The 24,607-nt window shown below is 46.8% G+C and overlaps 1 protein-coding gene across 1 annotated transcript in view; it reads right to left on the bottom strand.

Annotated features, from left to right (window-relative positions):
* CEP250 (centrosomal protein 250) overlaps window positions 1–23,828 on the bottom strand; it is a 39,299-nt gene extending 15,471 nt beyond the window's left edge. Inside the window, exons 1-19 of the mRNA XM_007447774.1 lie at window positions 23,643–23,828; window positions 23,131–23,187; window positions 21,940–22,022; window positions 21,549–21,714; window positions 20,696–20,802; window positions 20,180–20,434; window positions 18,208–18,304; window positions 15,851–15,952; window positions 15,167–15,328; window positions 14,449–14,627; window positions 13,960–14,142; window positions 11,588–11,732; window positions 10,592–10,738; window positions 9,666–9,896; window positions 8,628–8,821; window positions 8,280–8,407; window positions 7,944–8,113; window positions 1,382–1,549; window positions 841–975 (exon numbers count right to left, since the gene is read on the bottom strand). Of these exons, the coding sequence (XP_007447836.1) occupies window positions 841–975; window positions 1,382–1,549; window positions 7,944–8,113; window positions 8,280–8,407; window positions 8,628–8,821; window positions 9,666–9,896; window positions 10,592–10,738; window positions 11,588–11,732; window positions 13,960–14,142; window positions 14,449–14,627; window positions 15,167–15,328; window positions 15,851–15,952; window positions 18,208–18,304; window positions 20,180–20,434; window positions 20,696–20,802; window positions 21,549–21,714; window positions 21,940–22,022; window positions 23,131–23,187; window positions 23,643–23,828 (2,895 nt within the window). The remainder of the gene's footprint in view (window positions 1–840; window positions 976–1,381; window positions 1,550–7,943; window positions 8,114–8,279; window positions 8,408–8,627; window positions 8,822–9,665; window positions 9,897–10,591; window positions 10,739–11,587; window positions 11,733–13,959; window positions 14,143–14,448; window positions 14,628–15,166; window positions 15,329–15,850; window positions 15,953–18,207; window positions 18,305–20,179; window positions 20,435–20,695; window positions 20,803–21,548; window positions 21,715–21,939; window positions 22,023–23,130; window positions 23,188–23,642) is intronic.
* Between the last annotated feature and the right edge of the window lie 779 nt (window positions 23,829–24,607).

A 24,607-nucleotide genomic window follows, 5' to 3' on the forward strand; every position in this document is an offset into this window, starting at 1 on the left:
AAGTCCAAGGTCCTACCACAGCTGACAAAGGGATCCTGCCCCCAAGCTTATCATGCTGCCTCCTGTCTGTCCTGAACTGTCCCAGGCCCTTTCTGCCTGTCCCAGGCCCTTATGATAGCTATTTCCTCTGCCTAAACTGTTCTTCAAATGGCTGGCTTCTTTTCTTTTCCTTTTAATGATTTTATTGAGATTCAGTTCACATACCCTACAATTTACTCACTTAAAGCATACAATTCAATGGTTTTAGCATATTCACAGAGTTGTGCAACTGTCACCATGATCATTTTTTTACCATTTTCATCACCTCTAGAAAGAAATCCTGTACCCTCCCCATCCCCCATCCTCACTCCCAACTACTCATCTACTTTCTGTCTGTGTAGATTTGCCTGTTTTGGATATTTCCTACAAGTGGAATCATACACTGTGTGGCTTCTTGTAACTGGCTTCTTTCACTTCGCATAATGCTTTCAAGGTTCATCCTTATTGTTCTACGGGTCTGGCCCTTCAACCTTAATGGCTCAGCTCAAATGTCGTTTTCTCAGTGAGGCCCTCCATGACCACCTTGTCCAAAGAAGCCTCCTTTGAATCACTCTCAATTACATCGTCCTATTTATTTCCTTTATAGCCCTTATCACAACCGGTAATTATCTCACTTATTTTGTGTCTGCTCTGCCACTAGAACTCCATGACTGTCATGTTCACCGTTGTGCCACACCTTTCTGTTGGTCAAATGTCAGCACCTAGGCAGGGCCCGGTGCAAAGAAGTGCCAAAGAGCAGGTCAATGTGAGTGAATAAATCAATGCTGCCTCTTCTTCCTTGCCCAGAACCACCCTCCGTACCTGCTCCTTTAACTTCTGAACCTTCATGTCCTGCCTCAGCCGCTCCAGTTGTTGGCTGGCATCTGCCAGCTCCTTCTGGGTCTGCAGCAGTGTCTCCAGGAGGGACACCCTCTCTTTCTCTGTTTCAAGCTGCATCTGTGGAGGGGCAGGAGGGCGAGGGCTTGTTGGGTTAGGGGTCACCATGCTCACCCACTAGGCCACAAGCACAAGCCAGCTGCTTGTGGGCTCTTCTAGCAAGTGGGGTGGGGGCTGAGGGCGAAGGAAGGTCTGGACCCACTGACTGAGAGCCAGGAAGTACGAAGATTGCTGCTGGTTTGCAAGCTGACAGGATGTGGTAAACGACAGCCCTCCCTCAGGAAGTAGGACATGCCGCCGGCCGTGAAGCTAACGGTACCGATCACCTGCTCACGGGGAGCAGAGTGGGAAGCTACATTCTCTTCTGGAAGCCCCTGAAGCACCACCCTCGGGAGTGGGAAAGGAAGTGGCCCAAGGTAGGGGGATCACAGGGTGGACGTGCAGCCCAGTCCTCCCAGCTGCCCACCTGGCACAGGGCGCTCTCGGCCTCGGCCTGTTCTTCTGCCCTCTGTGTCCGCATGGCCTCCGTTTCTGCCTGCTGTTCCCTCAGCCTCATTTCCAGCTCCATTTTCTCCCTCTCCAGGCTCTCCAGAGCCTTATCCAGTTCCTGCTGGTGCCAGGAGCGCTCTCTCTCCTGGTCGTACGAAGGAAGCACCGTTAAAGCCGAGTGGGTGAGGAGAGGAGGCAGAAGGAGAACCGGGTTAGGGCAAGAAGCTTACTGCTCACCAGCTGTGTGACCTTGGTGCCTCACGTGACAAGCCTGCTTCCTCATCTGCGAGGTGAGCCTAATCATCCTGCCTTGCCCATCTCGCCAAATTTTATGAGGATCAAATGAGATTTATTAAAAAAAAAATCAAATGATATAATACATGGAAAAGTGTTTTCTAAAGCGCAACTGTCCCTCATATAAGCTACAAATATCTGTTATTTTAAAGCAAGCACATCATGGTTGGTGGTTGTAACAGCGAACTGAGGGGGCGGACTCACTCTCTGCTGTCCCTACTCCCCTGCTCAGGGTGACAGGATTAGCCTCCCAAAAAGCCAGGCCGAGCCTGTCTCCTATACGATACAAGAGCGTTAGGATGGGGCATCCCGGTCCTTCCAGAGGTCCATCAGTGACCGACACCCTCCCTGATCTCCTAGACGAATCCAGCCCCTCTATTAGGATCTCAGGATGGTGGTGAAGGGCACTGAAGCCAGGCCTGCCTAGGTTACAGTCTTTACCCCAGTACTACTAGTGTGACCTCAGTTCATTTCTATCACGTCTCTGTGCCTCAGTTTCCTCATCTATAAAAACGGGGACAGGGAATTCCCTGGCGGTCCAGTGGTTAGAACTCTGCGTTTTCACTGCTGAGGGCACAGGTTTGGTCCCTGGTCCGGGAACCAAGATCCTGCACAGCATGGCCTAAATAAATAAATAAATCCTGTGTAAAAAATAATAATAAAATTTAAAAAAGGTTTTTTTTAAATGAGGATAACAACAGGGTCCTCCTAGGGTTGTTCTCACGAGTGAAGTCAGTCGTGTAAAGCACTTTAAATGGTGCTGAGCACCCAGAAAGCATTCAGTAGCCAATAGCTATCATCATCTTCATCACCTTTCCTTTAAAATGTTTGTAAGTCATAGTTATCCACATTTAGTGGGAAGGCCTCTAGTGTTTCACCCCTTTCCAACATCATCTTGTGCATTCGCCCCTCACTCGCTACACTCTGGCTGCACTGGCCTCCTTTCAGGTCCTGGAGGACACCACGCACTTCCATTCCTTAAGGCCTTGACTCATGCTTTCCTTCTACTTGGACTGCTCTTCCCACCCCACCGTCACTCATGGCTTAAATGACACTTCCTCATAGATGCCTTCCCAGACTATACGCTCAAAACGGTCCCCCTTTGTTCTTCTTCTTCTGTCACCCAGTTCTTTTTCTTCATAGAACTTCCATCATCAGTTACTCATTTATGTATTAATTTATTTAATACCTATCTTCCCCCAAGACTTGAAGCTCCATCAGGAGAACCATGTCTACTTTGCTCTCTGCTGTATCCTCAATGCCCAGCAGCATGCCTGGCAGACAGTAAGCATTGCTTGAATGAATCACATTTCAGCTACTGGACTATTAAGATGCTTAAGAACAGTGATCTACAATACCACAGTTAATAGACCAGCTATGAATATCAAATCATACACTCTGGTTCAAAAAGCCAACTGTAAGAATATGGGAAAGATGAATTTAATAGTAGTTAAGTGTTAAAAAAAACAAAACAAAACTGACCTATTTGCTCAATATGAGTTAGAAGTGTGTTATGGCTACCAGAAGAGCTAATTCTGTGATGTCCAGGAAGTAACAGTCAAGCGTTGCTGCCTAGTTTGTGGATCAGAATACTCTGCACACTGGTTCATGAGTGATGTGTATCATGTCTAGAGGAAAGCAACCATGTTGGTGAGGTATTCCAAGCAAATCTAAGGCTGATTTGTTTCAGGTAATAGATTTTGGCTCAGCTTAAGGAATAATTTTCTAATAACTAGATCTATCTAAAAATAAATGGGCATTCCAACGGATGGAATACAACAGAAGCTAAGCAACCCTTGGAAGGGATATTGTAGAAGTGGACATAGCATAAATGCTAAGAAATGGTTAATCCCTGCTCTACCACTTCTTAGCCAGGTAACCCTGAGTGACTCCTCTAAGTCTCAGTTTCCTCACTAGGTGGTTGTGTAGCTATATGAAATAACGTGACTAGCATTCAGCATGGTACCTGGCATGGGAAAGTGCTCAGTAAGTAAGTATCCACTATCACTGCTATTAAAGGGGATTCAGACACTAGATGGAAGAATGGAGAATATAACCCCTAAGAGTTTTTCTAATTGGTAGGATTCCAGGACAAAGCAGGCACTGTTAAAACTAACAGACTCTCTGGGAATTCCCTGGCGGTCCAGTGGTTAGGACTCTGCCAAGGGCCTGGGTTCAATCCCTGGTCAGGGAACTAGGATCCTGCACGCTGTGTGGCGTGGCCAAAAAACAAAAAACTAACAGACTCTCAAGAGTTATGCGGGCTTTCAACCCTTTCAATCAGTAGGGAGATCATAAAGTCAGACAATCAGAAGTCAGGGGGATTATCTGACTGAGAAGAAAGGAAAAGATGGAAGAGACTTTCCCATGATTCAGGTGTGGCCATGAGATGGTCAGTCCTTCCACGGATACCAAGTCTACATCAGGTGGTAACACATCATTCAGAAGTTTTATAGCTTCTTTTACTTGTAGGGTTTTCAGTGGGTGGTATGCCTGATTCTTGCTGGGAAACTGAACTGCCTTTGGACACTGGCCATTCAATAAATATTTTGAAGTACCTACTATAATCTAGGCACATAATTCTAAAAAGAGGCAAACTTCTGGCTACCATCTTGCCAACAAGTCTGCCTTGTAATAACTATCAAATCACAAATACACACAAAGCACAAGTCAACTTCCATTTCCAGAAATCTGACAAAAAAGCTCTCTGAACCCTCCACCTGTAAAAGGGCAAAACAAACTAAGAAACAAAAAAAATGCCAATTTAACTATTAAGTATATATTTTAATGTATCACTGAGCCAGCAGGAAAATAATGAAAATTTCATTGGAGCCAAAATCAAAGCAAGACTTGTGATCTAAAGAGGTAAATGAGCACAGAACAGGCTTTCCACTGGAGGTATTTACTATACCTAATAACCTTGAAATTCATTTTCTGGCAATGTGGGCAAAGAAAACAGAAAACAAAGGGTGGGGAGCCTGACAGGAGACGTAAGCCTGGACCTCCAAAGGGCTATCTGGGGTCAGGAAACTATGGCATATGGGCCAAACCTGGCCCCATGAGCTAAGAGTGGTTTTTATGTTTTTAATGTTTGATACGAAGTCAAAAGAAGAATAAGACTTTGTGACATGTGAAAATTATATGAAATTCAGTTTCAATGTCCATACATAAAGTTTTATTGGAACACAGACATGCTCATTTACATACATGTCGCTTATAGCTGCTTTTGCACTAGAGCGGCAGAGAAGAGTGAGTGTGACAGAGACTGTATGGTCTGCAAGGCCCAACGTGGCTCTTCAGAAAAACACCCACCCATCCCTGGGCTACAGTCCTCAGTAAATGGATAAACCTGAGAGAGGGAGAAAAGGGGAAGAAAAAGGGAGAGAGAAAAAGTGGGGGAGAGAGAAAACAAAACACTGTGCAGAAGGGAATAGCAAGAAAATTTGTTTTAACCTTCACAAAGGGCTATATATATATATCACTTGAGAATTCATAACCATAGGCTGGTGTTCATGTGGGTTCAGGGCCTGAATGTGGCCCAAAAACTTTAAACAGAAATTGTACTTTAAGGTGGTCCTGGGATGCTAGTCCTTCAGCTTCCTCAGAGAAGCAAAAGCAAATCTCTGAGGAAAATCTCCTTTGTCTCAGGCCTAAAAGGATTCCCACAGAAAAATTTCCAGAGAACATGAGTTCAGAGTCAGGAATCACAAAACACACAGGGGCCAAGGTCATCAGTGAGAGCCAACAGAAACAACATATAACAGAGATCCAAAAAGATTTTAGGTGTTGGAATTATTAGACAGCATAAAAGTATGTTTCATGTGTTTAAAGAATAAAAGAGGGGACTGCAAATATAAATTAGGGAGAAGACACTAAAAAATGACCAAGAAGATTTGAAAAAATAACCAAACAGAATGTTGAGAAATAAAATATTTAATAAATAAAATTTAAAACTTGGTGAATAGACTATAAAGCAGATTAGACACAGCTGAAAAGGGAAATTAGTGAATAGAAGAGGGATCTGAAAAAATATCACCCAGAATACAGTGTAGAAAAAGTACACATGAAAAATCTAAGACAGAAAGTTAAGATACCTGAAGGTTACACCAAGTTCTAACATACAACTAATTAGAGGCTTCTCAATACCAACAACGGAATAATCAGTGTGCTGACAGAAAATAACGGTTACCTTAGAAAGTTGTACCTGAATTTATACCCAGTGAAACTATCTTTCAAGAATAAAAGTGGGGGCTTCCCTGGTGGCGCGGTGGTTGGGGGTCCGCCTGCCGATGCAGGGGACAGGGGTTCGTGCCCTGGTCCGGGAGGATCCTGCATGCCGCGGAGCGGCTGGGCCCGTGGGGCATGGCTGCTGAGCCTGTGCGTCCGGAGCCTGTGCTCCGCAACGGGAGAGGCCACAGCAGTGAGAGGCCCGCATACCACAAAAAAAAAAAAAAAAAAAAAAAAAAAAAAAAAAAAGAGGGAGGGGATCCGGGGACATGTGTATGTATATGGCAGATTCCCTTTCAAAGTGGGAGGGATAAATTAGGAGTTTGGGATTAACATATATACCTACTATATATAAAATAGATAACAAAGACCTATTATATAGCACAGGGAACTATACTCAATACTTTGTAATAACCTATAAGGGAAAAGAATCTGCCAAAAAAAAGACATAATATATATATATATATATATATATATATATATATATATATACACACACACACACATATAACTGAATCACTTTGCTGTACACCTGAAACTAACACAACATTGTAAATCAACTATACTTCAATAAAAAATAAAATTAAAAAAAGGAAAAAGTGGGGGATTCCCTGGTGGCGCAGTGGTTGAGAGTCCGCCTGCCAATGCAGGGGACACTGGTTCTTGCCCCAGTCCGGGAAGATCCCACATGCCGCAGAGCGGCTAGGCCCGTGAGCCGTGGCCGCTGGGCCTGCACGTCCGGAGCCTGTGCTCCGCAACAGGAGAGGCCACAACAGTGACAGGCCCGCGTACCGCAAAAAAAAAAAAAAAAAAAAAAAAAGGAAAAAGCTATAAAAAAGAATAAAAGTAAGATAGACATTTTCAGACAATTAACTACCAACATACCCTCACCAAAGGAAATTCTACTTCAAGGAAAACAAATCCAAATAGAAAGCCTGATACACAAGGAGGAATTGTGAGCAAAAAAAAACTTCGTAAAATTTTCAGTGTATCTAAACAATTATTGACTGTATAAAATAATCAAAACACATAATGTATGGTGTTAACAACCAGTAATAACTAAACACAATGACTAATACAGTTGATAGGCTGGGAGGAGTGAATGCAGGTAAAATGTTCTCTGGTCCTTGTGTCATTCAGGAAAAGGGTAAATATACTGATTAACTTGAGATTTTATTAAGTATGTATTTTAAAATATTAAAGAACAACTAAAAGAATAAAAAATAGAGTACATATCATCCAAAGTAGTAGAGAGAAAACAAGAAGTGAGAAAAGAATACAACTTAATAATCCGATATAACCCTCTAAAAGAAGTTAAGAAAGGTGAATTCCCCTCCCCAAAATGTGTAAAAAGGCAAGAGAGGGCTTCCCTGGTGGCGCAGTGGTTGAGAGTCTGTCTGCCGATGCAGGGGACACGGGTCCGTGCCCTGGTCCGGGAAGATCCCACATGCCGCGGAGCGGCTGGGCCCGTGAGCCATGGCCGCTGAGCCTGCGCATCCGGAGCCTGTGCTCCGCAACGGGAAAGGCCACATCAGTGAGAGGCCCACATACCGCAAAAAACAAAAACAAAAACAAAAAAAAAAACGGCAAGTGAAATAGCATAAGATGGTGGAAATAAATCCAAATATGCCTATAATCACAATAAAAGCAAATGGACTAAATTAAATAATTAAAAGACAAAAGAAACACAGTTCTGAATTGGGCAATAATAGGTCCAAGGCATTCCTCTGCTCCCTTTACACCCTGGGGCCAGTTTATCGATCCTAAATCCCAGGATCCACTCTTAAGTCTCTATACATACAGAAACAACAACAACAATAATACCTAACACAAATATAGAGCTTACTGTATACCAGGAACTATTATTAGTGTTTTCCATATGTTAACTCATTTACTAGCTAGAAGCTGGATTTTGTACCATGGTGACCAACCAGGCTAGTCCTGTTCAGATTTCACTTTTATAAGCAGGAATATCTGCTGCTGTCTGTCTCTCCCATCCCCTAGCCACAACCACCTACCCATTTCTCCTGGAGCCGGTTCACCTCCTCCTCATGGGCTGACTTCAGCTGCTGCAGGGCAGCCTGCTCCTCTTGCTCAGCCTGGGCCAGCTGTCTGGCTGCCGCATCCCGTGCCTGCTCTGCCCGGCTCCGTTCCGTGTCCAGTTCCAGCTGCAGGCACTTCACTTCCTCTAAGATGCCAGGGACAGGATCTTGTCTCTGAGCCTCTGCCCTCCATCTTTCACCCCTCTCCCCAGACCTCATGAGGAACTCCCATCTCAGAGGCCCTGGGCCTGGCTCTAAGAGCTTTCACCATCCCTGTGGAATGAAGTGTGCCCATCCAAGTTGGGTTCTCACCTTGGATTACTTCCTTGGCTTGAGTGACGGTTTGAATCTGGACCTCCAGCTGCCCCTTGGTGACCTCTATCAGAGAATTTTGTTGCTGGGCCTCAAACAGACTGCTCTCCAGTAGCTCCTTGGCTGAGCTGTCAGGTTCAGGAATCGGGAGAGTTCTTACCCATCAAGCCCCTTCCTTAAGAGGAATTGGGTTCTAACTACTGGTCACTGAGAGAATTTGGGGGTGGGGAGGCATACAAATTCATAACTCATTTAGGCCCCATATACTTTGGGCAAGGAACTTAGGTTGGCTCCACCTTGCCTTGCAAAGCTCTCTCTGCCCTTGGCAGAACCAGGTCCAGACCCTACCTGAGCCCCCGCAGTTGTTCAGAGAGGTCCTGCCGGTCCCGCTCCACAGCCTGCAGCCGCACCTCGAGAGCCGCCTTTTCCCGCGCTAGAGCCTCCTTCTCCTGGACTTCCCGGGCAAGCGCCTCTTCCTGTCGCTTTGCCTCCTGATGCAGCTGCTCCACCCGAGCTAAGGCTGCCTCCTGCTGGTGATGTGCCTGAGGGGAAGAACTGATGGGATACAGAGGGAGGCAGGATCCCCCCAGGGCTGCTATCACCAGATTAGGGCCATGGGCTCCTCAGATTCTGGACCCAGCTCTGTGAGCCTTGAGCACTGCCCACTCACACCAAGTCCCATTTATCTATTCCCCTGATCAACCCACAGAGTCCCCAGCCCAGGAAACAGGCTCTCCTTTGAGCAATACCCTGTGCTACGGCTGCAAGAGATCTACCTCTAAGTAGCTTTTAGTCTTAAGGAGAGGTACGACACACATAATACCAGGAAGAAAGTGATCAGTACCCCGAGAAAAAGGCTCTGAGAAGGGAGATTATGTATAACTACTAGGTCAATGAGATGCTTGGTAGAGAAGAAAGAGGACCTTTGAGTTGGGGCACTGGTTCGGAAAAAACTCAGAGCCCCTTGCTACGTGTTACACACTGGACTAAAAGCTGGAGTTATAAAAACAAGTAAGTCATAGTCTTGCCTTCAAGGAGCTTTTGGTCTAATGGTGGAGACACATAAACACAGATAATTATAATATAGTATGAAGGGAGTGGTGGCTGAATAAATACAATGTATTATCAGAAAACACAGGAGAGGCATCTAATTCAAACTGATGGATGTGAAGCAATGAAGAATCAGTGAAGGATTCCTCTAGGAATTCTTTTAAAAAAACTGGAAGACATACCCCAAACTAGTAACACTGGTCATTTCTAGGAAGTGAGATTTTCCCTTCCTGAATCATTTCTGTAGTGTTTTCATTTTTTACAGTGAGCATGTATGTACAATGAGCATGTACAGCGAGCATCCTTAATGGGATGGTAGCAGTTTTGTCTTCTCACCTCGCTTAGTTTCTCTTGAGTTTCTTCCTTCTCGTCTTGCATGCCCCTGAGATCTGCCTGCAGCTCAGCCCTGGTCTCCTCCGCTTTCTGCAGCTGAGCCTCCAGGTGGGTGTTCTTTTCCCACAGGGCTTCCCTGTTCCTCTCAGCCTCTGTCAGGCCCACCTGCAAAGTGTTTCTCGCCTGCTCTGCTGCTTCCATCCTCCTGCACACAGACTGGTTCTCCTGTTCTAACTACTGGCCAAAAAGGGAAGGACATCAAAGACAAAGGGTTACGGTTTAGAGATGAAGTGCTGAGACAGAAATCCAAGTGAGATATGAATCTGTTCTCCACAGATGAACACAGGAGTGCTTATGAGAGAGGAGGACTATGCACACATTTGGTCTGGGGTCTTTACTCCAGGTACTAGATGGGTTGATGCTGGGGACAGAGAGAAAAAAGGCAAAGTCCTGCTCTTAAAGAATTCAGAATAAGGGAACACACAACATTTCCGGGGCTCAAGGGAATGGGGTAGTGAAGAGATGTGTTAAATTTGTAACCTCTAGAGAAAATTCTGAGACTTGGGCTCTTCAACAGATCCTTTTCTGTGATTGCTGTTATCTCATACAACAGGATTAAAACCCAGTCTTCCTTCCAGAGGACATGGGCCTAGCCCTGATGATTTTACCCTAAAGCCCAAAGGTAGTTCTGCTGCATATGTGGGAGGGGTCTATTTTTAATGGCTGAGCCCGGGCCTTGTAATCTTTGCTCTCCTTTGCATTATAAATGTTCCTTTTGCTCATTCCAGGACTGCATTTGGGAGCTGATCTGTCTTGGGCTGATCCATTTAAGAACTGTTCCTTGTTACAGGCATCAGCTTTGTCTGTCTCTGCCTTGCCCTCAGTCGGGGCCCAGCCCTACCCTGTGGATCAGAGAAATCTTTGCTCACCTGGAGAAGCTGCTGGTTCAGCCCAACTTTATCTAAGGCCAAAGCCTCATTTAAGGCACTGAGTTTGACAGCTGCAGCCCGAAGATCAGCTACCTCAGCCTTCAGGCTGTTCTCAGAACTTGACAGCTCCACAATAGACTGTTCTGCCTAAAAGCAGAGAGTTAGAGTTTCATTTTCCAGTTTTCCTGCAACAGTGAACAGCTCACATCCCCAACATCTGCTGCTTTCCTTGTACAGAGATCAGTTAACACTTCATTCCTTCCCTTACATTCTGAACAACTCTTCCCTTCATTTATTCGTTCACTTACCCATTCATTCGTTGAAGAGTAAGAGAGGAACCCACATTACAGAGGCACAGACATCAGGATGTATAAACAACTACAACTGTGATGACACCATAGCCAATGTAAGCACAAAGTGCTCTGGGAACTCAAAGAAAGCATTAATTCAATTTGAGAGAATCAAAAATGCTTGGTAGAAGAGTCGACAGTCAAGTTGGGTATTGACAGATGAGGAACAGTTTGTGGTTAAAAGGGGAGGAAAGAAGCAGTCCAGGCAAAGGGAAAAGTACATACAAAGTATTAAAATCACGAAAGAACGGGTAAAACTGAGAATGCAATTAGTGCTACGTGGCAGGAACCAAGGTATATGAGGCGTTAGGACAGGGATCTGGAGTGAAGAGGAGGCTAGAAACAGTTTGGGGCAGGTGGCAGGGGGCTTTGCATGTGGTACCAAGGAGCTGGGAAGCCAATGAATGGTTTTAGGAAAGAGACTGACATGACCAGATTTACACTTCAGAAAACCATTCTAATTGCAATACAGAGAGTCTGTTTGGAGGGACAGAACCCAAAAGCAGTAACTAGGCATTGAGGCAAGAAACAGGAAGGGCCATGACTTGCAGGATGAAGAACGAGGCAGGCTGCGTGCCTTTTTCCTGGAGACACAACTTTCCAAGCCGCCCGCCCCACCCAGCCAGCGAGGGGGAGGGCCACACACCCTGGCCAGTGCAGCGGTCACTTCTGTTTGCTCTTGTCTCAGCAACTCCCCTTCCAGGCGACTGGACTCCAGGGCTTCCCGAAGGGTGATCACTTCACTGAGTGACTCTGACTGTTTGGCTTCCAGGTTCGCCAGCGTCTCCTGACTAAGATGGGAAACAGAAGGGGGCTAGAGGAAATCTCAGGGAGTGGTCACACCCCAAAAGATAACAGGAATGTAATTGCTTTTGCTATGCAAAAGAATGAAGGTGGTCTCTAAAAACTGATAAGGAGAGGTCTCCAAGACACATAACATGAAAAAAGCAGGGCGCAGAACAGTATACGTGGTGCACTATCTTTTATGCAAGAAATTGGGGGAAATAAGGATATATGCATATATTGCATAAAGCAGCACTAGACATATTAATAAGAAATTAATTTAAATGGTTACAAACAGAAGGAAGGAATATGGGATGAATGAAGCCGAGGGAAGCAGTACTTTCTCTTTGCATACCTTTTAAAATAGTTCTGACTTTTGAATCATATAAATAAGTGTATTATCGAGTCACACAAATTAAATTTAAAAACATAAAACTATCTTTGTGGATTGTCTCTCCTTTTCCTTAGTAGAGGGGAGACCACTCCTTGTGCAAGTCATGATCCTTAGAGCAGTCATTCAAGATTCCATTATTCATGCCTATTAGGCAGAAGGAGCTAGGGAACGGGTGAGGAGGGGATGCATCAAAGATGAAGAAGAGGGCTTCCCTGGTGGCGCAGTGGTTGAGAGTCCGCCTGCCGATGCAGGGGACACGGGTTCGTGCCCCAGTCCGGGAAGATCCTACATGCCGCAGAGCGGCTGGGCCCATGAGCTATGGCCGCTGAGCCTGCACTTGGAAGTGGCTACTGGTGAGGAAAGGATGGTCAGAAATGCAACTGCACAGAGTATTTCATTATTTCACTTCTCATTTACAAATGTGCTTAGTTCCACAAAATAATATATTTTATGTGTGGAATCCAAATTTTACTAGAGAAATGGAAGCTGAGTCTCATTGCTGGGGAGGGTATGGAAGGTATGAAGGGTATCCAGGGGACCTGGAAATAGGCTATCTGACGTAGCAACAAAACAGATTTTATAAGAGATGTGTTCAATGGAGATTTGTCTAGGAGCAGGATGTGTAGTGCTGTGACTGTCATCCTCTTCAGAGCCTCTATAACCCTTAAGTAGAGCTTTTACCAAAAATAAAAAAAAAAAAAAAAAAAAAGATGAAGAAGATACAGGGACTTTCCTGGTGGTCCAGTGGTAAAGAATCCACCTTCTAATGCAGGGGACGAGGGTTTGATCCCTCGTCAGGGAACTAAGATCCCACATGCCGTGGGGCAACTAAACCCGCGTGCCACAACTACTGAGCCTGCGTGCCTCAACTAGAGAGCCTGCGTGCCACAAACTATAGAGCCCACGTGCTCTGGAGCCTGTGCGCCACAACTGGAGGGAGAAAACCCACACACCACAACTAGAGAGAAGCCCAGGCGCCACAACAAAAGATCCTGCATGCTGCAGTGAAGATCCCGCATGCCGCAACTAAGACATGATGCAGCCAAAATTGAAAAAAAAAAAGAAGATATAGCCCCAGCTACCAGGTACTGAAGACCTACCATATGTCAGGCTCTGTGCTGGCATTTTGCAAAACACTGCTTTAATCTCCCCAAAGACTCTTCAAGAGAAATATTATCAGCCCCATTTTACAAATAATCTGTCCAAGTGGCAGAGCCATAATTTAAACCAAGCTTCTGCCCAGCTCTAAAGTCCTTGCTTTTTCTATGACATCGTATCAGGGAATTTACAAATGAGCTGGGTCCCTGTACTCTGGAATTCCCTTCCTTGACCAGCTCATTTCCCATTACTTCCCAGGATCAGTCCTACCCTTTGGCCAGCGCGGCCTCCTCTGAACATGCCATGAACATTCCTGACTCCTTTTCTTTGCTAATCTGTTCCTTTAGCCCTTGTCCCACTCTCTGCCAATCAAAATATGTCAAGGCCCAGCTCAACGGCTACCCTCTCCTCCATGAAGCTTTCAATAATTAACTGTTACTCCTATTCTCCCAGAGGACCTAGCTTGAAGCTGTTTTTTAGCTCATACTTCATCTGGCCATGGTTTACTTGTCCGACTTCCCCATTACACTGCAAACTGCTTGATATCAGAGCCTGTGTCTTATTTATTTCTGTACCCGCCATGGGGCCTCGGCCCTCCTGGGTGTTCAGCAATGCTTGGATGAACTTTCTGTTTTCATCCTCCTGCAAAGGATGGAGCAGTAAGCTAATCTGAACCCACCGAACACCAGGCTTCAATTTACTCCACTTTCTAAGAGGGGGGAGGGGCTGTCACACGCACGCACAGGCGCTCCCGTTCACGGATGGCCAGGTGCAGCTCCTCCCGCTGCTCCTCCTTCTCGCCCTGAGCACAGTCGCCCTGCAGCTGAAGCTCCATGTTTGTCCTCCGCAGTCGCCATGCCTCCTGCTCCAGCACCTCCAGCTGCTGCTGCAGCTCCTCCCTGGTCTTCTGCAGGAGCTCTCGCTCCCTGGAAGGAGACCGGACATGAACAGAAACCCTGAAACCTAAAAGCCCTCCTGGAAGCAGACAGCACAGGGTCAAAGGAGAGAGGTTTATGTTTCCTTTAAATATCTCATCTTCCCTTTTGAGCAGGAAACTGTTTTTCTATCATCACAAAGACCCAAAACTGAGTGAGCAGGAACCAGCTGAACACAAAGCAAGGCAGCCCTGAGCAGCTCTGGGTCTAGGGAAGAACAGGGTCAGCCAACCAAACACATGGGCTGGGTGGGGACTGAGCCTGGGAGGAAGGGGGGGATGAACAGCCCCCGCTCACCTGCTGAGAGAGTCCACCTCCCCCTGCAGGTCCACAGTCTGCCCTGCCAGGGTGTCCCGCTCCCCGGTGAGCTGCTGTAGCCGCTGTCTCAGGGCCTCACCCTCTTCCTCCCACTGATGATGCTGCTGCTGCAAGGAGCTCACAGCTTCCTGGCAGCCTGACAGCTGCTGCCTTAGGTCCTGTGGAGGGAGAGCATCAGGTGTGAGGTGGTGAACAAGAGCGCAGGGCAGAGGAGGGATGTCATAAGCCTGAAAGTAGGGCTGGGCAAGGGGGTTGGGGGCTGATGCAACAAAGGGAAGCTACAAAAAGAGATGAGACCAGTCGAGGAGACAGAGCATCAGAGATGACTGGGTTCTGTGGCTTCCAGAGTGTCAGAGTCCATCATCTTCAAATGTAAAATGGCGGGGGTGGTAAGTGTGGCTGGGACCCTTAGAATTGGGGAATGCTTACCCACAGTCCCCTGGGGCTCCACTTTGCACTGTGCTGTGTAAAGACTGCATCAAAGTGGAGCGTGCCAGTGGCACGGAGAGTGTGCCTGCTCCCCACGAGCACAACTGAGCAGACACAGAAATTCTAATGGGCACTTCGGGGTGTTGACAAAACACCTTGTGACTGGTCAACGTAGCAAAAGGGGCAGTCTGGGCTAGGAGGGTACCTGGGGCTCAAGTCAGTTTAGACACCCATCCCTGTGGCTGAGGAGGAGTGCTGGGGTTCTCACCTGCACAGCCTGGCGTCTCTGAGTCAGTACTGAACGCACCAGAGAAAGAGCCTTGTCTGGCTGCTGGGAATCAAACTGGGAGGAGAAGCCACTAGGGTCCAACTCCAAGGAGCTCTCATGACCAGAGCCTTGGGCCATATTGTCCTCCTCTTCCACCATGGCCTGAAATCCAACACAGCAGGGTCACCATCCTACTGACCAAGGCCTAGAATCCATGTAGAGGACTAACATGCCAGCCTGGACAAACCTGATGTTTTCTCTCTCAGGTCCTCCCCCTGGGGGGTGGGAGGAGGGTATCTTAAGAGCCAAAAAGGTTGGTTCCTTCAACTCCTCAAACCAACTCTTCCCCTTCGGTCACCCAAACCTAGAATGAGCAACAAGACTAGCACCCCTTGAACACCCAAGGAATAAATGAAGGAAGAAGAGGTTGCTGAGGTAGCAAAGGCCAGGATCCAGCCGCTGCCTGAGAACTGCAGCTAGCAGTAAGAGAGAGGGCGTTTCAGCAGGCAGTGCCAGCACACGAAAGCTTAGCTACTCCTCAGGGTTCCAGTCTTCAAATGTACTCAGGCAATTCCTCCCCACAAGACCCTAAGTCCAGACTCCTCTAGGCGCACCTGAGAGGACGGGGAGGTCTGAGGAGGGTGAGGCTGGACTGGTTACTGTGAACCGGAGGCTTACCAGTACCTGGGTTATGTCCTTGATCATTTGCTGTAAAGACAGCTTCTCCTCTTGGGCATTCCTACTTAGAGATGCCTCGTGTTCCATTAATTCTGCGTGATTTGCCTCCTGGACAGGGAACCAAATAGAACCTATGAGCCAAACTCTCAGAATAGCATTTATCATTCCAGGCCCCAAATTAACCAGAGTCTCATTCTGTCTATTCTGTCAATCCCACTTTTCCCCTGACCACATGTGAATGCTAACACTGTCCCAGGATTCTGAAGACAATGTGATGTGGTGATTAAGAATTCAGATTAAGGGATTAAGAGCTCCAAATTAGACTGCCTAGAAAAGATTTCTTGCTCTATCACTTACTATATTGGTAACCTTAGGCAACTCCTTCTTTGAGCTTCCTTCTCTTTAAAATAGGAACAAGGGACTTCCCTGGTGGTGCAGTGGTTAAGAATCCGCCTGCCGATGTAGGGGACAAGGGTTTGAGCCCCGGTCTGGAAACATCCCACATGCCACGGAGCAACTAAGCCCATGCGCCACAACTACTGAAGCCCACGCACCTAGACTCTGTGCTCCGCAACAAGAGAAACCACCACAATGAGAAGCCCGTGCACTGCAACGAAGACCCAACACAGCCAAAAATTTAACAAAAATGGAAAAACTTAAAAAATAAAATAAAATAGGAATAATTAACAGTAACTACCTCATAGATTTGTTTTGAGGCTTGAATGAAAAAACTGCATGTAAATTACTCAACACAGTGTCTGTCAGAAAGCAAATGTTCATTAAATGTGAGTTATCATTGGATGAAGGATGGTTGCTGTCTCTGAACAGCAAATTGGCACTAGAGACTTGAAGCCAGAGGAACCTCTAGCCCCAAGGTCAGCAATAAATTTGAACTCTCAAAATGTCCCCTCCTCCTTCCTACCTTATTGTGCTAGTGAAGGCTTAAAGACGCAGATTTGCAGCTATGTTTTTTTTTGGCCTATATAAAATTTGAACCAACATTTGTAAATTGAGACATTTTTCTGAGCTGAGAAATTCATAAAAATTCATAAAAATCTGAATTTCTGGCTTCTCTCAAAAAGTTAACATATGGGCCACACCAGCCCCCATCCCTACATGGCAATAATTTACTGAAGTTGAATAGTGGATGCCTCCTCCAGATGGGACACATATTCTTCAGGGTCCTGCAGTCCTCACTACTCCTCACTGTTTCCTTACTATTGAGATCAAGTGTTCCCTGTTATACTGAAAACTAAATATGACGGCACTGGAAAATCAGAATTCTTATAGCTGAACCCACTTCATTCATTTATATTACCTGGGCCCTGCGGACATCTGAATTTGCAAATTCCTGAACAAAAAGAAACCAAGGGCTTCCCTGGTGGCACAGTGGTTGAGAGTCCACCTGCCGATGCAAGGGACACGGGTTCGTGCCCTGGTCTGGGAAGATCCCACATGCCGCGGAGCGGCTGTGCCCGTGAGCCATGGCCGCTGAGCCTGCGCGTCCAGAGCCTGTGCTCTGCAACAGGAGAGGCCACAACAGTGACAGGCTGGCGTACCGCAAAAAACAAGAAAACAAAAAAACAAAGAAACCAAAAAGGCATAAGCATGTCTAGCTCCCAGCTGATCCTAGCTTGGATGAGAAGACTAGGGATATGTATGTGGATAGGGGTGCAGGATTTGCCTAAAATCAGAGATCTGAAAATTCCTAGAGATGAAAGGAAACGTGCAATCAAGCCAGAGGTTCTAACTTCCAACCCTAGAGAATCCCTTTGATAACAACCCTGGCAGATGTTAAGCCAGTGACACAAACCTCACTCCTTCATAAGACAGACTGTTCAACTACCGAGCAGCTCCAGCTGCTCTACCACCCTATAACTTCCAGTCACTGGCAGTGATTGTGCCCCCCGGCAAACATTAAACAATTCAACTCTCTTCCCTGGTGTCAGTCCTTCAGTTATGTGTAGGCAGCCATCATGTCTTCCTCAAGCCCTCTTTCTCCAGGCCAACCACATTCATGCTCCTCAGGTGTTTCCTGTACGACTAGGTTTTGAATCTCTCCAAACATCCCCCCCTCCTACTTGGCTAGTGTGCCTCTTCATGTGTGTCTCTCGGAGGAGGACACACTGCATGCACGCACTGCTGTAGTTTCCCTAGGAATATAGTAGGGACAGTAGACAGCTAATGTTTATTAAATGGATAAATGAATGAGTTAAATAATTTTCGGATTCAACCAAGATTAATTTTTTAGCTTTAGGGGATTTCATCACGGAACATTTAACTGGTATCCTGCACTCTCTGTCCATAAAGGACAGGAATCTACAGGCCCACTCCCAACTCTCCCAGCACAAAGGATCACGTACCAGGATCTCCATCGTCTCTCTCAGAGCCTTTACCATCTTTTCATAATCTTCATTTTGCTTCTGAGACTGGGTCAGTAGAGCAGAGAGCTCGGTCACCCTGAAGAGAAGAGCATAGCACAGTTACCTGGGAACCCACTGATGTGGACAGAGCTATGCAGCACACCCTAACCCAAGCCAGACACCCCCACTGCCACCCCCCCAGAGTCCCTTGGGTGCCCCCAGCCCTGCACTCCCTGAACACATGATGCTATAGCCTTGAATTCGGGGAGGAGGAGCCAAAAGCCACTCAGACGCATGCAGGGATTTACCACATCTCAAGACTGGAACACGTGTTTGGGGGCCCAAGAGCTGAAGGAAAGCCCTGGACCAGGCCCTTCCAGACCCCGCTTGATCTTGAAGTCAAGCGCCCTGAAGCCAACAAGAACATCAGAATTGCCACATGGGATAGTCCCAAGGTCCCTCAAGCCCAAGGTTCTAACTCTGATAGAGAAAAAAAGGAGGGGCGAATTGGGAAAGATTATGGTTAACCTCCCTGATACTAACCTCAAAGTTCAGGGAAATCACCAGGCATCTTTATCACCTAACAGCATATCCTGGAGCTCAGTACCTGGTGTTATATAAGTGGCTAAATAAATATTTCTTGAATGAAGTTATCAAGGAGCTTAATTTTTTATTTCAAAGTCTTCATAATTTTATTCTGTATCATCTTTAAGAGCTTTAACTCATTGTATGGTCATTCATTTAGTTATTGTATGATTCAACAAACATTTACTAAGTGTCTACTACATCACAGGTGAAGTGCAAAGCACTAGAACACAAAACTTACTAAGACATGGTCTCTGTCCTTGTGCTTCCTAGTGCCTTCACAACCCAAACAAAACAAACTGCAATTTACACACACTACCAATAGGTGGTGACACAACCCTAGCCATGGGGTATAAACTGAACTTTGCCCCAAGATTCAAACGGAGCTCTTTGTTTATGTCCCTGCCCTTCTTATCATTTTAAAAAAATCTATTTTATTATAATCCAAAAAATAAAAGAGCCTAACCAAAAAAACCCAAAACAAAACTAAATAATCAACGAGATCAATGTAACAAGCACGTCAAAAGACCATAGTGGGGACTTCCCTGGTGGCGCAGTGGTTAAGAATCTGCCTGCCAATGCAGGGGACACAGGTTCGAGCCCAGGTCCAGGAAGATCCCACATGCCGCGGAGCAACTAAGCCTGTGTGCAACTACTGAGCCTGAGTTCTGGAGCCCGTGAGCCACAACCACTGAACCCGCGAGCCACAGCTACTGAGCCCATGAGCCACAGCAACTGAACCCACATGCCACAACTACTGAAGCCCGCACGCCTAGAGCCCATGCTCTTCAGCAAGAGAAGCCACCGCAATGAGAAGCCCGTGCACCGCAACAAAGAGTAGCCCCTGCTCGCTGCAACTAGAGAAAGCCCATGTGCAGCAATGAAGACCCAACGCAGCCAAAAATAAATAAATAAATTTATTTTTTTAAAAAATGTATATAACAACAAAAAAAAGACCATATCGGGGCACAGTAATGTAACAGGCTATCAAAGTCATAGAAGAGGTGACATTTAACTATGCCTTAAAGGATAAGGCAGAGAGAGAAGGGAGAGAGGCATTCCAGGCTAAGGCCAGCATCTACAAAGGCAGGGAACATGGAAGAACTTGGCTGTTCTGGGAATGGCAAATAGTTTGGTGTTGATAGAGGAGAGTCACAGCCAGCTCTGTAAGTCAACAGGACAGAAACTGAACTGCAAGATAGTCTGAGGGCAGAGAGCAGTGACACGGCCCCAGCTGTGGCACTGGGTTTCAAACTAAACTCCCTCCGGCCCATCTCCTTCCCCTCTTGTGGGAGGAATGCTCTTCACATCTCCCCCACCTATCTTGACTCCCTAAAGGAGTCAAGTTTCTCTTAGCGAACCCCTCCTAGGACCCAGGCCATCTCACCGATCCTGAAGCTCAGCCTTCTCCAGATGCCCTTGACTCTTCAGCTGTGTTAACTCCTGACTCCTTTCATGGGCTTCCTTCTCCAGCTCCTGGGTCCTGGCTAGTAGCAGCATCAACTGGGATGGCTCGCTCCCATTCAGTCTCCCAGATCCATCAGATTCCCGGGACTGTGGTGCTCCCACAGTCAGGCGCAAACAACAGGTCAACAGAGAACCTGAAAGCCTCACATGCTCAGCCTTGAGCTCCGTCAGGTCTCTGAGTACAAGCAAAGAAAAGAGCAGACTCCAACAGGGACCAGGAACAGGAAAGGGAGCGTGGAGGTCATGCCCAGGGAAGCCCGAGGAGCAGGTCTGGGAAAAGTCATCTCAATCCAACAATCCAACAATTCCATCCCTCCCCACCAACTCTTCCACCTCTGCCTTTCCCCCACAACCTGATTCCCTTCTATAGCAGCCCACTGTCATGCGAATAGAGTTGGTAGGGGCAAACATCCTCCCGTCATACCTCCACACTGACCTGTCAGTGGCTGACTTCATTTCCAGGAAGTGGCGACGGAAGGTCACCACCTCCCGCCACAGACTGAGAAGGCGACCATGCTCCCCTTTCAGGTAGCCCTTGAAGAACTGTGTGTTCAGAAACCCAGGTCATATCAAAGGGCAGAGGACATCTTTTGCCAACACAGGAGTCTTGGATTCCTCCTGACTACTCGGGGGGAAGTGGAGGGACTTAAAGGAGATAGCTTATGAATGGGTGTCTATGTTCAGGCGATGCTGAAGTGTTTAATAAAGTTAGCAGTGGGATTCAAGAGGTCAAAGGGCCTAGGATGGTATATGGCCTTCTTTGAGCTAGATTAGAAAAGGATAAACAGTAGCTGCTCAACAAATGGGAGCTATTACCATCATCACCACAGACTTATAATGAGGATTAAATGATATAACATATGTAAATCATCTAACATAATGCCTAACACAGAGCAACGGCCCAGGAAACATTAGTTTCCTTTAACTGGGATCTGAAAATTTCTTCCCCATTCAATTTCAATAGCTACCTCCTTAGCATCTAGATTGCAGACTTCCAGATGAGGGGGGTCAGTAAACTTTAAGATCCATCTAAAATCTATGCAGGAACAGAGTTGCTTTGAGTGTCATGCTACCTGCCAGCAAAACCTCGACTGGGCAGGTAAGAACAGAACTAAGGTGACAGCCCAAGCAGGGCAGAGCTGCCAGCATGAGCAGTAAGGATGGCCAGAGACTTTAACAAACAGCTCAGTTTCCATCCAGGTCCTGAAGTTAACCCCTTCCAGCACTGACCAGGCAGCGCCCAGACTGCAAGTCCTCCTCTCACCATTCCCGTCCACTGTTTCTCTTACCTCCTGCTCCATCTGCCACTGGCTCTCCTTCCTCATTAGCTCATCCCGGGCCCGGCTCCAGTCTACTGTCAATTTTTCCACATCTTCCCGAAGCGCTTTATTCACCACGTCAGCTTTTTCCATGTGCAGCCGAAGCTGGGTGTTCACCTCCGCTAGACTCTCACACCTGCACTGGGGAGGGGTAGGAGCAAGTACTAAACAAAGGTCTGAGCCAACCCTTGGACCTCTTGGAGTAAGATGACAACCACTGGAACTTTCCACTGCCAGGAACTGGAGGGCTAAGGCTGAAGTCCTTGGTTCTAATCCATGTTAGCCCTCAAGACAGAGGTTTTCCATCAACCTTCTCTACCCGCCTGCCAACCACCCAGGCCAGAAAGTTGGGGCCCATCACCTCTGTTGCTCCTCCTCCAATCGGGTTAGCAGCTGTTCCAGTTTTGGCTCCTCCACACTTTCCCACCTCTGAGGGACCGGTCCCTTAGCCAGACAAAAGCAAGCTTGCTTTATTTACCTCCAACGAGAACATCCCGCAGACCAATTCCCTGATGCCCCATTCTACTGCAGCCTGCTTATTTTTTTTAAAGTTCATCCGTTTATTTTATTTTTATTTTTGGCCACACCGAGCAGCTCATGGGATCTTAGCCCCCCCAACCAGGGATAACCCCACCACCACCCCCCAGCAGTGAAAGCGCAGAGTCCTAACCACTGGACTGCCAGGGAATTCCCCAGCTTTTTTTTAATTCTTTCTCCCCTTTGTTAGCAATATGTCTCTTTTCTCAGTCACTGCATTCCTCAAGTAAACCCACTGCATCCCTCTCTCCAAACGTAAACCAATGACTTCTCGTGAAAGATGGCATTTGGTAGTGAAAAGAACTTTTGACCTAAGAAGCATAAAATACAGCTTTCACTAATGGTCTTGGCTTCTACTACACTAAATTTTGGACCTTGGGAAGTTATAACTTCTCTAAGCCACAAAGTCTTCAGCTCCAAAATGAAGGTGATATCATTCCCCTGAAAAGTTGCTTTGCAGGTTAAGTGACGTAATTCTATGACAATGCCTAAGGGTGCCTGGCCTACATAGAACGGTACATAGTTAAGTCTCGTCCTTTCCTTCCTCTGAGAGAACTCTTCCAAGGGTAATGTGAGAAGATGCTGAGAGGGAGCTGGAAGAAAGGCAGATAGGTCTTTGAAAGCCAGTTCTACCCAGCCCACAGCACAAAGAAATCTCTCGGCCACAAATACAGTTTTTTCAGGCCTGCAAAGGCACACATCTCTCCAAGGCAGATAAACACTGACACCTCCTGGAGGAAAAATGCATCTCTTCTCTCGGATTCCACACCCCTTCCAATCTGGTAATATTAAGTCTCCTAAAGCTCATTTTGTCCTTAGAGAGCCTGGGGTTGGAGTCTGATGGGGCAGGAATAGCTAGGTCCTGTGAAGGTATCTGATGAAGCTCTCAGGGGCTGACGAAAGAGAGGCTTCTTCCAAACACCACCTTATCACACCCCAGCCCCCCTCAGTCGGCAAATGAGGCCTAACTATACTCCCTGAGGGCTCAGGAGGAGCACAGAAGAGCCTCACTCACCCCAGTGGCTTCCAGCCGCTTCTCCAGCTCTTGGCACCAACTCCGGTACTGCAACACCTGAGGCAAACAGAGCGGGACACGGCAATGGGCACGGCTGGTACCAACAGGCCAAAGCAAAGGTCCCCAAGGGTTGTGGGCAAATGCACTGTGAATGAGGGACTGGGTGATGACAGTGAAGTGAGGCCATAACATCTTACAGTTTCCATTTGGTCATTTAATCATATGTTCTCTACAGCTCTTGTATTGGAGAAGGAAGTTCACGGGCTTTGGAACCGGAAAACCTAGGATCAGGTCCTAGCTTTAGACTAGGAGAGCAAACCTAGACAACTAACTGAACCCTCATGAAGGTCACCTTTGAAAGGGACATCGTAGATGGCTGGTGGAGAAGTTGTAGACATCAAAGGAGAGACATTCCCACCACGTGGCTCCATCTTCTGCAAACCTCATCCCGCTTCAGTCCCCAGCCCCAAGTGTTCTCCTCTTTCCCCTTCCTGAAAGGGCAGCTGCCTCACCTTGGCCTGCAGCTTCCTCACGAGGGTTGCTTGCCTTTGCTGAGCCTCCTGGGAGCTCTTCAGCTTCCGCCAGGAAGCTGCTTGGTTCTCTGCCATCTGCTGCTGTAGCGCCAGCACTTGCTCCTCCAGCACCAGCTGCAGTGACCAGGGCTTCATATTGTTCAACCCAGGGCCCCCTGTCTCCATGGGGGCACCAGACAGTAAGTCCACAGGTCCCTATGCAGCCAGAGGCTGTTCGCTCCCAGCAGGCTCTCTAATCACTGCTGTGTCCCTTGGACCTCCTCTTGAGCTGGGGACTAAAGCATACAGTGGAGTTGAAAGAACTCCCTAGATGACTCAAATTTATTCAGCAAACACTCATTATGTCCGGTAAAATTGGGTTGGACAGAGTACAGTACTCCTTCAGAGCTTTTCAAATACTAAGATGGACCTAATCTCTAAAGAGGGGTGACGTGATGAGCATCACTTCCCAAATTTATTGCACCATGACACAAGCTCACAGGACTAGTGTTTCCTGGCATGACTTTTGTAACTCTGCACTCGACCAAGAGCTCCTAGTTTACCACTGCATCCCTAGTGCCTGGCACAGTGCCTAATAAACATCTGCTGAATGAATCACTGAAGGTGATTTTAGGCTAGCAGGGGAGATGGACACAATTACAATACAATGTGGTCTGTGCAGTAATAACAGAGACATCACAGGATAGTATGGGAAGACAAAAGAAGGACATTTAACCCAACCTGTGTGGGGCTGTGAACAGTGTGAATCATCATCATCATAATTAATATTTGTTAAGTGTTTCTATGGGTCAGTCACTTGAAGTGCTTTACACATACCATGTCATTTTGGCATCACAAGAATCTTGAAACCTTCCAATGCTTTCCTATCATACCTCAGCATTGGTACTATTTTAACTTTACACATGGATGAGGAAACTGAGGCTTACAAAGGCTAAACCTTAGCT

Source organism: Lipotes vexillifer, unplaced genomic scaffold, assembly GCF_000442215.2.
Source record: "Lipotes vexillifer unplaced genomic scaffold, Lipotes_vexillifer_v1.1 scaffold397, whole genome shotgun sequence".
NCBI lineage: Eukaryota > Metazoa > Chordata > Mammalia > Artiodactyla > Lipotidae > Lipotes > Lipotes vexillifer.